A 15060-nucleotide genomic window follows, 5' to 3' on the forward strand; every position below is an offset into this window, starting at 1 on the left:
TTTTACTGTACGTTACGAGTTTACGAGCAACACGTGAACGCACCGTGTCTTCTTCCTCCAGCCTCCTTGAGAGACTCTTCATTGGTTGCCAGTGACATCATCCCTGCTCGTACGTGGGACTGAAGGCAGTTCAAGCGACAGCCTCCCCCCCCCTCCCCCCTTCCCCTCACCCTAAAAACCTCCCTCCTCGCTAGCAATAGAGGCGTACAGCTCTACAGTGGGAGGCGTAGACCCCGCCCACCAGCAGGGCCGGACCTCACTGTACAAAAAGGACCCAACTTTAATATTAATGAAGTCGCGTATTGGCTCGCGCTCGCGTCAATCCCGCTGCGCAACTTCAGTAGGCTGGCAGACTTCCTTCAATATTATTTCTGGGGAGCAGGGTAAAAGTACTAAAAATGTTGCCGCTCCACAACACTGGGACGGACTGAATGGAGGCAACGTTGCCCGCGAGCGGAGATTAATAAACCACTCTTAAGGTGCACGCGACACACACCGGTAAGCAGAAAGAAAAAAAAAAGGCAAGTTTGGGAATTAGTGCCCAAAGCATGAGTTGTTTTAAATGCAGTCAGTGAGCAGTCATGCTATTCTAAAATTAATGAAGAGGAGTTATAACTGCAACCATTTGAATCTGGTGAGATGTTATTTTATCCGATAGGCTTTTATTCTTTGACTGTGCGAATAAATTATTTTATTTTAATACAGCAGTAAATTGCAGCCTATATCCCCCGCTGCGACAAAGTTACAAACCCTACATTTTTAAAGCTACCACCGCCTTTTAATTCTTTATTTTTTTAATTTATTCGCTGGTGTGAAATTGAATTTTTCAGCTTATCAGATCAGTTAGTCTCATCCCGAAAGCACATATCACATTCACGGCACGTTCCCATGCCGGTTTCTTCAATGAATTTGGCCATGAATGATTCCTGCTGAACCTGCACCGTGCTCAAAGGATTGGCGATGGCCGGGACAGGCAATGCTCGGCGGGTGTCTTTACATAACATGCCAGCATGACATGCTTTCAAAATGCTCAGAATGCGGATCAAAAGATATTGCCACCCTTCTGTTGTTTTTTTATTTATTTATTTTTTTATTTTTTTTGGACCCCGACTTTCCATCTGGGGGAGAGACCAAACTGCGGCGCTGATGCAGTATTTTATCTTTTTTTTTTTCTCTCTCTCCCTTGTTATAAAAGCTTTGGATCAGAGAGACCACAGTTGGGATGAAAAATTCAACAGCACACACACACACACACACACACACACACACACACACACACACACACACACACACACACACACACACACACACACACACACACACACTAAAATACACACATAGCCTTGACACACATACACTCAGACATAAAAGTGTACAGTATGTGGAGGATGATTCATATTGATTACACTTAAAGTGATTCTGTTACACCAGACTGTGATGATTTCACTGTTTATTATTAGTGGCCTGTCTGTCACGCCTTTATTTTCTCACCATGTTGGGTGTAGCCCCTCAGGTGTTGACACTACTAATATTTGGCTTCAGCAGCCGTTTTCTAGTTTGCATGTTGATCAAACAGACAGGAGGTCGCTCTTTGTCCTCTCTGCTCTTTCATTCACAGCCTTCATCTGAATCACTTGAAGCGAACCTCACTGAATATAACCGTTTTGAAGCAAAGATTTTCTCCTTGCCTCATGCTTTTTCTCGTCTCCGTCCCCACAGAGAGGCTTGTCGAGTTCTCCGTAAACGTCCAGCCCTCGGCCTCCCCATGCCTCCATCTCCTCTTGACGACAGAATTGTGGTGGCGCTGCCAAGGCCGATCCGACCTCAGGAACTCCAACTGCGCCTGGACACCAGCTACCTGGACTCCATCTCCAGCAGCAACAGCGACACAGTCATCAGCACCACCGTGGTGAAGATTCGGGCGACGGCCAATCTTGTGACGTATATGCCCTCATCCAAGGGCTCCACGCGCTCGTTGTCGTGTGGATGCAGCAGTGCCAGCTGCTGCTCTGTGACCACCTATGAGAAGGACAGCCCGAGCCTCAGCCACAGCCAGGTGAGTGCCAGCAGCCCAAACCTCAGCTATGCCGGGGCCCCCACCCCAATGGTCAGCAACCATGAAGCGTTAAGCGCCCCCAGTCTCGCCCCAGGCACTCCAAAGGCATCCGTTAGGGTCATCCACCCCAATGAGCTGGCTAAACGGATGACCTGTTGCCCCATGGGACACCCCATAGGACCCGTGCCGGTCATTATCGACTGCCGGCCCTTCATGGAGTACAATAAGAGACACATTCGGGGGGCCGTGCACATCAACTGCTCCGACAAGATCAGCCGGCGGCGGCTGCAGCAAGGCAAGATCACTGTGCTGGACCTCATCTCCTGCCGCGAGGGCAAGGACTCTTATAAGGGCATCTTCTCCAAAGAGATTGTGGTTTATGATGAGAGCACCACGGACCCCAACCGCCTCACATTTTCTCAGCCGCTGCATGTGATTCTGGAGTCCCTGAGGAGGGAGGGCAAAGACCCCATCATCCTTAAAGGTAACATCCAAGTGGGTTCGTTCAATCTTTGAAGGATTGAGAAAAACCAGGCCTTTAAGGGGATAGGAACTTCAATTTCATGGTTTTTAGTTTGATTTCAGAAAGAGTTAAACAGTTTGGATGCTCACCAATGAGTCTGGTTCTGCCCAAGATTTCTGCATGTGACAGTACAAGGAAATTTCCCGTTGCTACTGTTGCCAATGAAAGTGTTTTCTCTGTTAAAAAAAAAAAAGAAGTGAAGTAAGGTTTTCTCAATATATGAAATGCCATGGGATAACTTTTGTTGTGATTTGTACCTTTAAAAACAAAAAGGATGAACTTTTTGAAGAAAGAGGAATTCCAGGTCTGTTGTGTAAAAGGTGGATAAAAAAAACATTTTATGGTTAAATGGACCTCACTCTGATGCCAGAGGGAGTACATCAGTTAGGACATGTGAAATGTAAACGTCACTCTGTTTGTCTTTTCTCCTTTTCATTTAAATTCTCAATTTAGTGGCAGATGGTTGTCCACCAATGAGTCTGGTTCTGCTCGAGGTCTCTGCCTGTTAATTGGAAGTCCTTCCGTATAATTTTAAGAGTCTCCAAATTTGAACAAGTAGTCGGCGTAGTCAGTGAAAGTAATGGTAGTCAGATTTAGTAATGGTAGAAGCCTATGCCAATAAAACCGATTTGGTGGTGTTATGATGATGTAGTGTGCGTTTAAAGCTGGTTAAACGTAACACTTTATTGCCATGGTCAGCTGATTTTGCCCGTAAACACAGCGACTGTTGTTTTTTCCTCCCCTTGAGCTTTGCACTAAAGACTTACAGCAGTAACATCACCACACACACACACACACACAACAGCTTTTACTCAATTCATTTAGAAAGTGCCAAACCACAACGAAAAATAACTCATTGCACTTTTCTTTACAGAGCAGGATCAGGCTGTACACTCATAACCGTGTTATCATTTTACAGAGTCCCAAAATGCATCCCACCAATGAGGAAGCTCTTTGCCACAGTGGCAAGGAAGTACCTCACTGGTGGAGAGCCGTCTACCACAACTGGACGAGCAGAGAAAGTTGGAGAGAAGCGAAAGAAACAGAAATAGATTAAAAAAAACAAAAAAAACGAACAGACTATTAGATGTACAATTAGCAACGGGAAACATATGCGCACACACACTCCACACCCGCTCTGTACGGGACACATTTCAAGCATTTTGCAGAAGCAGCTGTTAGTAAATAAGGCAGCCTTTAGAGATGGCAGTCCTTGGGTCGCTGCCATGTTTGCTATCTTTGGTGTATGTGTTTGAAGCTGGAGCAGCAGCAGTGTGTCCTGTGTGTATGTGCGTGTGTGTGTGTGTGTGTGTGTGTGTGCGTGCGTGTGTGTGTGTGGGGAGGGGCTCGGCTGCGAGTGTTTCATGAATGCCTGCGAGTCGACGTCTAGCCGTAAGATCACAGCTCCTTGATCTCTTCTCCGCTCTCGGTCCTCTCGTCCTCCTGGGTGCTTTGATGGACGAGGCTGCTCATCCTGCAGCGGTCTGTGTGTGTGTCTGTGTCTATGAAGCTCGCCTCGGCGGGAGGAATACACACAACGTCTCACTCATTCTGGCATGCAAAATGCAAGACATGCATCTCGCTCATTGCAAGAATGGCTTGCATGTCCCATGTGTCCCCTTTTACATGTTTGATTGCAGCCTATATTCCATCTTACTTAATCCGATTCTTCGGTTTAATAAAACATGAACTAAAGCAGCCCTAAGCACAAACTAGAAGAGCCCTGGTTATATAATAATTCATCATTCTCATTCACTTTTCATTTTTTGGGGAAACTTAGCGTTGATTATTGTTCATTGTTTGATAAAAATGAGAGATTTCTCAGCTTGCGTGGGAATAGTGACAGATTTTGATCATTCCTGTATGACTGCTGATTAATTTACCAGCATGTCTTAGTCATGATTTATCGAGATGTGCTCGTTGCTTCAGTGGAAACACACAATGTTTCTTTCCCTGCCCCTGCTGCAGCTCAGAGAGGTAACTTGTTAACATTTAAAACGTCAGAACTGCCATAAACAAGGTGTCAGCCCGCAGTGGTGGAAACAGCGGGTCTGTGGCGCGAGAGGCTGGGAGCTGAGGCAGAAGCTGTCGTTTCGAAGCAGGAACTCGGCCCCGTGGCTCGTAGACGTGACGGTTTTCCTTTGTGTTCAGCTTTCAGATCATGACGGTCACACTTGACAGATTTCATCTCACAGCAATGTGCTTCTTTTTCTGGAGACTGTGTTATTCTCAGTTTACTATCAAATGTGTTAACAGCTGAGACTTGAAAAGACAGACTCTGGTTTCTGTTTGAGAAAAAACAGTGAGGCTAGTTTCGCAATTTAACAGTCTGTGTTGATTGTAGCTAAAAAAAAATAGAATGTAAGCGTCCAACAAACAGGCAGATGTTAACTTCAGTTTTTTAAGCAATACTTTCTCACTAGGCGTGTGTGAAGCTAAAGCTATCCACTACCCTTAGATTATATTTGGCCAATTTAGGACAAATTTAGGCCATTTAAGTGTCCACCTAGCGTTTTTTTTTCTGAGTGCCAGCGTCTTTATTCAATTGTTTTCCATGTGTAGAGAGCGTTCGCAGCACCTGGAGAAAGAGCGCAGCGCCAAGCGTCTTTTTCCCGAGCAGTCCGCCTTTTTTTTTGCGCGGCTGCTCTGAGCGCTTAAGTTGAAAGTCTTTCAACTTTTCAGAAAGACGCTGTTGACGTCACCAGCGCTCTTAACATAAAGTATAATATTCCTTGTAGTTTTGCCGCCTACGGATCATGTCTTGTACCCACATCATCTTTGCGCCACGTCTGGGAAATAAGCTAAAATATAAAACAGTAAAAAGTAGCGGAGCAGTGTCGCTCATACAGCGGGCGTTGTCAACAGACTGTTGTCATAGAGACAGGAGGGACGTGCAGCGTTTTTCTTCTTCTTCACTTAGAGTTGAGGTTAATAAAATGATAGTGAAATTAAAATGCAGATTTTAGAAATACAGTATGAGAGGAGGTGGGTACAGATAATTAAACTCAGTTAACCATTAATCCGGTTTAAAATAACCAGTATTATCAAAAACAACAAAACAATTTCAGCTTTTCGCTGGAGTCAGTAGATTGGAATTCTTAAAAAGCCATGATGGGGGCGCTGGTGGCGCAGTGGTTAGTGCGCGCGCACCATGTATGGAGGCTGTAGTCCTCTAAGCGGGCGGCCCGGGTTCAAATCAAACCTGTGGCTACTTTCCCGCATGTCATTCCCCGCTCTCTCTCGCTCCCTGATTTCTAACTCTATCCACTGTCCTGTCTCTCCAATAAAGGCACAAAAAGCCCAGAAAATAAACCTTGAAAAAAACAAACAAAAAAACCAAAAAAAACATGATGACTAAAATGAAATGATACACCTGTCTGTTGAAAATCTACTAATAAACACTTTTTTGACATATCATCTCCCCTGACAGACCCACAGGCCGTAAGTGTGTTTTCTGGGCATCACCGTCATCTATACTGCTGCTGTGTTCAACTGTCACTCATGCTATGGATCACTAGAATGATTCTTGTGATCACGACCACGTAAACCAACCAAACCAACCAACACAGCAGCCACAGTCTTTTCATTGGTCAGACTACAGACAAACAAACACGTCTTACTGATTCATTTTTTTTTTTTTACATCTGAAGGTCAACTGTACTCTTCCAGTCATACTATTCAAACGAAAACAGTAATGTGCACGGGCAAGAGTTTAATCCAAACACATTACATCCGCAAAAATCCATGGATTGCTTCAAAATGTATGCCCCCTGTTCCCCATTTTCCCACCTCGCAACCCCTCATTCCACCTATTGAGACGGTCCATGAACTCTTCCTAGGCTACTTTAGCCAATGAGAGCTTGAGTAGAAACGGGTCTTTCTTTATCTCCCCTCATGGCCGGCAGCAGACATGACACAGAAGTTCCAGTTGAGAAAAAGGGATCACATCAGGGTCTGCAGAGTAATTCAGTTTAGCGGACTTAAAGTTGGTGAATTCACGTTAACGGAAACCACATTTACTGGAACTTACATATTTAGATGAGATTTTTTAAGTACAGTTATCTCTGAGAACCAAGGCTTACGTGTGATATTGATACTTATTTAGACCGTGAAGACGGTGGTTTTGGATGTTTAATCTACAGAGTTTTTAGATGTCTATAAAAAAGACTTAATTGACTCAGCTTTGTCTTCAGAGCTCAGAATATCAAAAACATTTAAACTATACAAATGCCACTGGAATTCCCCCTAACATTTCTTTTGTGTCAGAAAGCTTGTAAAGACTTCCCTTTTTGGGTTAGTGTAATTATTACCATGACACCCACTATTCCCACTAAAGTGAGGGTGGTGGCAGTATGTGTTCATGGGGAACGATCTGTTTTATGGTGGAACTGTCCGACAGTCGATCCCCACCTGTCTGTCTGCTCACAAAGGGGGAAGTTGAGCGATGACCTCACATAGCATGATGTCAACTGTCGCAATGTGAACAATACATGAACATGAACTGATACTGTGTGTGTGTGTGTGTGTGTGTGTGTGTGTGTGTGTGTGTGTGTGTGTGTGTGTGTGTGTGTGTGTGACTCTCTCCACCCCTCCCCACCAACCACTCTGCTAAAGGGAAACTTTGGCATTAACAGCGACAGGTGCAAACCAGTTTATTTGGAGAAGTGCAGATGTCCAGTGAGAAGTACATCAAAAGCTTAGCACATCTATATACCTGCATTTTAAAAGAGGGGATTTCTCAGGCAGTTAGCCAGTGGAAACTGACTTAGGAGTTATTTTTACATTTAGAAGGACTGTCAATTGTTGCAAATGGAAACACTTCCAATCCCTTTATATTAATTTTATATTCGAAAGGACACATTAATCACTACCAAATCTAAAAGTTTGGTCATATGATTTGGTATTTCTGTCATGTTTTAGCACCTTAAAGCACTTAAAAGCAAGTTGTCGTTACTCTAATAAGATGTACGTACAAAGTGAACTTGTCCTAGTAAGCAGTGAGTTTGCCTTGTGGCTGACAGAAGCGTGAGTGAAGTATGTTTAGTGAGGAGGTCTCCAGTGTGAATCGAACTTTTAACCCAAGAAATCTTAGCTACATGCCTTATCAAAGGAGATCGTCAGGGTCTAAAATGCGATGGGATGGGGGAAAAAACATGGGGGAAAAAACACACATTTTAAAAAACGTTGTTTGTCAGTTTTTTAAGCTAAACAATTGAATCAGTTTTTTTTCCTTCAAGCTTTAATCATAATCTGTGTTTTGTGTTCACAGGCGGCCTTAGCTGCTTCAGGCAGAGCCATGAAAACCTGTGCGAGCACTCGCTGCACCTTCACGAGGGCTTGGACTCCGGTGCGGCTGCCGGCCTGTCAGGGACGCTACCTCACTCCCTGCCCTCCACCCCGGACATAGAGAACGCAGACCTGACACCCATCCTGCCCTTCCTTTATCTGGGGAACGAGCACGACGCTCAGGACATCAACATGCTGCAGCGCTGCAACATCGGCTACATCCTCAATGTGACCACCCACCTGCCGCTTTACCACTACGACACGGGCCTCTTCATCTACAAACGCCTCCCCGCCACAGACAGCAACAAGCAGAACCTGCGCCAGTACTTCGAGGAGGCGTTTGAATTCATCGGTATGAAAACGGTCACTTGTAACAGTAACAGTTGATACTTCTCCCAGCAGAAGGCTTACATGGTGGCGCCCAAACTCGATGCATTTTGACCCTTTAAGACGACGCAATACCTTCTTATGAGGTTCAAGCACTGTACCAAAATCTCAGGTTGTTCATTGTTACTACTCTCAGTAGGCCTGAAGCAGTTTTCTTTAGTTTAACAAAAAAATCTAAATTCTAAAATGTAGAGACAATATTCAGGATTTTGTGAGAGTGAGAAAGTAGAGGTTTCTGGGAATAACAAATTGAGACAAATTTAAAGTTTACAGTAAATGCTTTTTGATTCCATCTTTTTATCTGTAATTTAAAAATGATGCCCTTGGTCAGAAAGTTAGAGATAACGTGATAACAACTTTGTTTTCTCCTTACACAACAACGGCGTCTCTATTTCTCATTTGTGATATAAAATAGGAAAAATGTTTAAAAAAAAGAATAAAAGAAGCTTGTTAATATTAACGTCCCAGCATTATTAGTGAGTTTTGCACATTTTAGACTTATTGTTTTTATGTAAAGCTCTTTGCACAAATAAGTATAATCAGGCAAAATGTTCTGTTTGGCTGGACGGAGATAGACGCCTGGTAACCACTAAAGTTTTACGTTTGAGTATCTGTGACTGAACTTCCTCTGTGGGAACTCAACATTCACTTTACTGTGTTCTGACTGTTTCCTTGTTTCCTCTCTGCAGAGGAAGCACATCAAGCGGGTATGGGCCTTCTGATCCACTGCCAGGCGGGCGTGTCCCGATCAGCCACCATTGTGATCGCTTACCTGATGAAGCACACCTGGATGACCATGACGGACGCCTACAAGTTCGTCAAAACCAGGAGGCCGATCATCTCCCCAAACCTCAACTTCATGGGCCAGCTGCTGGAGTTCGAGGAGGACCTCAACAACGGAATAACGCCAAGAATCCTCACACCAAAGCTGATCGGTGTGGAAACAGTCGTCTAAAGTGAAACCCTTCAAATCGACACTCACATTTTGACTTACTCTCACTGCTTTTTTGAGAGAGGTTCGACTGCTCTTTTGAGCTGGTTTGGAATGGGCGCGATGGAGAATATTCTTCTTGAATCTCCTCGCGCTCATCTTGGGCTCCCTGGAGAAGCAAAGCTCTGGGTCAGTGGTGATAAGAAATGCCAAAAAATCTCCACTCTTTGGACCTGGCTGTAGTCCCGGAGGAGAGGATGAGTTAGAGCGATGGAGAGAGGGGAGGCGGTCACTTGGAAGCTTTCCACTTGTGACCGCAGAGGGAAAGAAAATTCAGTTTGGAAAAGATACTCTATGTGCTTAGAGGCAATTGCTGAGAGGAGAAACTCTTAAAGCTCACACTGTGGCACACTGTTTCTGTTTGCAGACTCAGGCGGGGTTGGCCATGGCAGTGCCTGTCAAAAAAAAAAAGAGAAAAAAGAAAAGATGAAGACATGTTTGGTGTGTTTATGTTGTTGTTCTATTTTTATACAGGGGTATATGGGGTTGACCATGACAAGCCCGCTGCGGCTTACTGTGCAATAATTTGACTGAAATGCAACTGAGACCTTGATCTTATGTGTATATATCGGTAATGATTACAAAACATTTCCAGCTTTTCGCTGAGATGCCATTCTGATGTTAGCGTGATACTGTTGTTCAATTCTATGTGTTTATGTTATGCTGTGTCATATTTGGCACAGATGTGTACAAGACAGAAAAATAATGGGGTTTCATTTTTTTTTTTTGAGTGCAGCTTTTTTTTGGCTTTGTGTCAGTCAGAATCACACTTTCATATTTTATGTGTTTGCTCTGGTGTCTTTGTTTTGCCATTCCTGCATCAACATATACATCAATATTAGCAATATACTGTATGTGTGTAACGAGACAACCATGAGCTTTCTTTTTTTTTTTAATGCATGGCTGCTATCAGAGGAAAAAAACACGTTAAAATAATCAGTGAATATTGTAAAAACAGGGCTAAAGCTGATTTTTGATGTTGCTGAATGGAGGAATTTCACTGCCTGTTTGTTTGTTTTTTTGCAGCATTTGTTCTTTTTGACCCAATTCCCCCCCCCCATTCATCCACGACACAGCTTCATTGTAATGTACTTTGCTGTGTCCCTATGTAGCTACATGTTTGTATCAATGCCCTTCATTTCCAGCTTTAATTTAATCCATCAAAGGGTAGCAGAGTGGAGGTACAGACTTCAAACATTCAGCTCGTCCCGTGCGTCACAGTGCAGTGTGACACAGGGTGGTACAGTAGAGCAGTGTGACCCCTTGTCTAATCTTTTGCCAGTCCCTGTCGCTGACACTAAGCTACAGTTTAGTGAGCTCCTCTGCCTCGCTAAGGCAAGCGCTGCTGTCACGTGCTGCTCCAGTGCCTCTATCAATGCCTTAATTCATGTGTCACCACTGGGCCTGCGCATGCTACAACATCACGTGCGGACGGATGCAGAATGAGGTCAAATTTTTAACTCCCAGACAGAAGCAACCTGCTCCTTTTGTTCTCCGTGTGACATCCAGATTTCACGTTTCAAAGACTGTTTCTGCTGTTTCCCGTTCACGCGCAGAATTGCAGAAGATTGCATTCAGAGAGGCTAACGAGCTCTGAGGTGAAACGCACTCATTATGTAACTCTGATCTCGTGGTGGCAGGAAGGAGACCCCGAATACCACCGTGAACTGTACAATAACACTGCACTCAATAGTAGTGTAAAGAGAGAATAAAGAGTGTATGTTTGTCCACACAGTTTCCCCTCATCCTGTTGCATCTGACTCACTTGACTCATTACAACAAACACATGTAGATTGATATCAAGAGAAGACATTTGCTTGTGCTGCTCATTTACGCCTTCATTCTCATGGACTTCACTGAACTAAACCTAAACTGAAACTCAATCTATTTTGCATGATCATTTCACCTAAAACATACAGACGTGTGTGCTCTCCAGAAGCCTTAAATCCAATTATTACTGTAGTTGTCCTTTTAGACAAAGTTGAATGCACCGCACATGCTCAATTAGGTAATTTTCCCAATTCAAGAGCTGTCGTTTTATTGTGGAAAAGCTAGCATTCTACAGGAGCATTTTAAAAAAAAAGCTCCAGCACTTTCCACTTAAATCCTGCTTTACCCGAGTTTCTTTATCAGGGTAGGTGCAAAAAAAAAAAAAAAAAATCTTTTACAGCTAGATGGATCTAGAGTTTTCTACCTTGACAGTAACTGGAATAATGTGAACTAAAAAAAAATACAATTTAATAATAATAATAATAATAATAATAATAATAATAAAAGGTTTTTCAGCACCACTGTAGATAAATATAGACATCCTGTCTCCATTTCATTCCACTGAAAAAAATTGAAGTCAAAATACCCCAGTAACGGGCGCTATTTTGCGCTAGTGGCGTCATTTGGAGCCAAGACTTGCGGAGAAAGGATCTAGTGGAATTGACACCAAGCTCCTTCTGCCGACCAAAGTGCACATTTAACTTACCAAGAAAACCACAGAGTTACCTTGGGCCAGTATCCAGTCCTCAGCAGCACAGATATGTGTCGGTTATGAAGCATATCGAATAATGTGAACTAACTTTAAAGACAGATTGAGACAAATTGATTTCACATGTATCCAAATGGTTTGGCTTCACTTCTCTGGAGCTCTTGTGCTGTCCATTCTTTATACAGTTCTTGGCAACGACCTAAACTTTACTTTTGCCCGTTGTGTTTCAACTCAGCAAATGCAGAAACAAAGTGTCGTCGACTTTTACAAAAAAAAAACAATTCTTGAAGCAGCTTCAAGTGAATTTTCACTGTTGGGAAATACATTTTACAATTCTTTGGAAGCTCCGTAATTGCTGAGTTATTGTAGCCCACACAACAACACACGTTACTTTTCATTTGTGGAACCAAAGGACTGCTTGACTTTCAAACATATGCAGCCATCCTTTAACTGGAGGTAGAAGCATGACGTTCAGATCTGAAACGAGTAGAAACATCTCTTCATCCAGTATTCTTTAATTATTTTGATGCTAACGTTAATTAGCTTCCTCACAAGTAACACTTCCTCTTTGAATTATGTTCAAAGCTTCATATCATCTGTTCAGTTCTCCATTGTTTGCATGGAAAAAAAAAGCAGAAAAGGAAGCACAGGGCTAAAATCATCAAATGTCAATGCACCCAAAAAGAAAACCCTCTGAATGCACCATCTGTGAGCTGTCATGTTCTACATTTGAACGCGTGAGAAGGACGGAGGATGTGACACGCTATCACGAAATAATGGCTCCAGAACTCAAAGGAAGGCTTTACAACACCAACATTTATGATAATAAGCTTTTGAAAATCCCTCATGTGAAGATTCATGCTATGCAAATAACAATGAAACAGGTTGCATCTTAAACAAACTGTCGTGAAACTGTTCGACGAGGCGTTTTTTGCAAACATTTTGAGCATGACTAACAGATCGAACGGACAAAGACGTTACAAGAAAAAAAAAAAGTTTGTGTGGCAAAAAGTCCTCACTTGTTTGTTTTTTTTTTGTTAGTGTTGTCATTGGTGTCTACTGGTGCTCCACGATAGATTTTAAATATTATGAAAAGGTATATTTAAAAAAAAAAAAAAGAAAAGATTTACCACACGTTTGTAGCTTGTGCATTTATATTTGCTAAAAGAAATCAAGAGTGCTAACCATTTGAGCCAATGTTCCAAACAAATGATGTACCATTTTCATCCCATCTGCTGGTTTCTATTACATCAGCAGCACATTGCTTTTGTATGTATCTTAACAATGTAATAATCGTAGTACTGTACATTATGCTCTCTGGTTGAAAAACGAAGCATGCCGTGTGCTCCTGGCCCTCAAAGGGGGTGGGGTTTGGGTGGGGTGGGGGGGGAACTATTGGCCATTATGGTGCTGTCTGTCTTTCCCACACTGCTCTTTCTGTAGAGGTCATAGCCTAACCGACAGCTCCAACGGGCGTCCGTTCTGTATTTGAACATTATCAAACTGTCATATTTGATGTGCACTTTTTACAACCAGACTTGTTGAAGAGTCTCTGCTCTGAGACTCCGGTGAAAATGGGCTTCGCTCTACAAGTCTCTGTATCTTTCTCTGTGTCTGTAGTCAAAGTCAAGTATATACAGTATATATAAATATATATATCTATTTTCTTTGTATGCATATATTCATTACTATTTTTGCACTGACCTACGGACATATGGATTTATTTTTCTTCCACAAAGGGTGCTATAATAACGGAGGCCTTCTCCCACACCTTTTTTGCATGACTTGCTAAAAAGAATTCCTCAACTGGTCTGTCATCTCTCCTACTCTTCTCCTACTACTCCCCGAAACTGTTGCAAATTGAAGCACTGTCATTTTTGTAATCCTCTACTTGTGAGCTTTGAAATAAACAGGGAGGCTTCAAGTTTATGTTGGCGTCTCTGAGGTTTCTTTTCTTGCGAATCTGACATGGTAAAAATTCAAAAATGAATTGAATTCAACATTTTGCAGCAGCTGCTATAATCACTATTTTTAAATTGGCAATGGACTTAAATACATGAAACCAGAAAGTGTCCACTTGTAGTTATGTACGCACAGATCTCGGCAGTTCTTCTCAGCGATATCTTTTTTTTTTTTTTGTTCATCATTGTGGTATAATGGAGAAAACCTTCACTGCTCTGATTCACTTTCACAGCTCTTGTCGACTGGTTTCCAGCTCTCTGCAACAAAGAAATATTGGTTTATAACCTGAGCGACAAACTTAGCAACTAGTCAAGTGTGTGAAACAAATATTCCCCTTTGAAGTCGAGAGGGACCAGAAGCAGAGCAATGAGGACAGGAGGTATTGCACAACAACTCGACTATGAAGGAATTATAATCGTGCTCTATTGATTTGTTTATTTGTTAGGATCCCCATTAGCTGTACCCGAGAGCTCAGCTATTCTTCCTGGGGTCTACTGGTAAAGTTTTTAGCACAAAAAAAGTCCTGCCTTAAAGAAGGTCAGACTTCTTAGCTTGAGACAAAAGCTCCAACTCACTATGCTTGTCTTAACTGAATATTTATCTGTTGTTGTTTTAATCTCATCAATCATTTTCTTCAATACTTTTCTCTTTTTAAGAAGGTGTATGCACATCCAACTATCTCATAAAGTCGGTGCGTAGGGCGACAAACTATTACTCGAAAATAAGTATCACCCTCTGAACCTTTGTCAAGTGTGTCAAGTTGTCAATAAATTTGCCAAAGTTGTAAAATAAAACAACCTTTATGAGTAGAGAACTCAAAGATATGAGATACACCATAATATATAAAAATAAAAAAAACAAGAACATATGCCTCATGAAAAGCTGCCTCAGCTATAAAGGATAATGGAGTATAGAAAAACATGTGTGAAAACTTCCTGATAATAAAAGGGAAGAAACAGACTGAGGGATATAAAAAAGGGGGGGTGGGTGTGTGTGGGGGGTATCGCAGGATAATTGTCATGGGATTTAATGGCAGCCAGGAAACAACAGAAGCTCAGAGACTCTCTAACCATCAGGATCAATAACAACAAAACAACCCTAACAGTGGGAAATTTGAGCGGACAGCCTCTCTCAGCCTCTTGACATTTTAGCATCCAGTGGAGCACACAGCCAGAGCTGTGAATTATCTGCGCTCCCCTCTATTGAACCATGTGTCACATAGCTGCAGGAGTTATGGGCCTATATTTACTCCTCTTCACAGGCATCTCCCACCTCATGGCTGGCAGCGAAGGGGTGTGTAGGGGTCAAGATCTCTCCATAGGAACAGGAACAAAAATAGTTTTTAGCGTTGTTTCTAATTACAAGTGATGAGTGCC

The 15060-nt window shown here is 42.6% G+C and overlaps 1 protein-coding gene across 1 annotated transcript; it reads left to right on the plus strand.

Annotated features, from left to right (window-relative positions):
• Positions 1 to 282: 282 nt before the first annotated feature.
• On the plus strand, positions 283 to 13651 carry dusp10 (dual specificity phosphatase 10). The gene is made up of 4 exons (XM_061051853.1): positions 283 to 498; positions 1720 to 2540; positions 7849 to 8217; positions 8942 to 13651. The coding sequence occupies exons 2-4, from the start codon at positions 1766 to 1768 to the stop codon at positions 9205 to 9207; spliced, it is 1410 nt and encodes a 469-aa protein (XP_060907836.1). The 5' UTR covers positions 283 to 498; positions 1720 to 1765; the 3' UTR covers positions 9208 to 13651.
• Positions 13652 to 15060: the final 1409 nt, after the last annotated feature.

Source organism: Labrus mixtus, chromosome 12 (genome assembly GCF_963584025.1).
Source record: "Labrus mixtus chromosome 12, fLabMix1.1, whole genome shotgun sequence".
In the NCBI taxonomy this organism is placed as follows: Eukaryota; Metazoa; Chordata; class Actinopteri; order Labriformes; family Labridae; genus Labrus; species Labrus mixtus.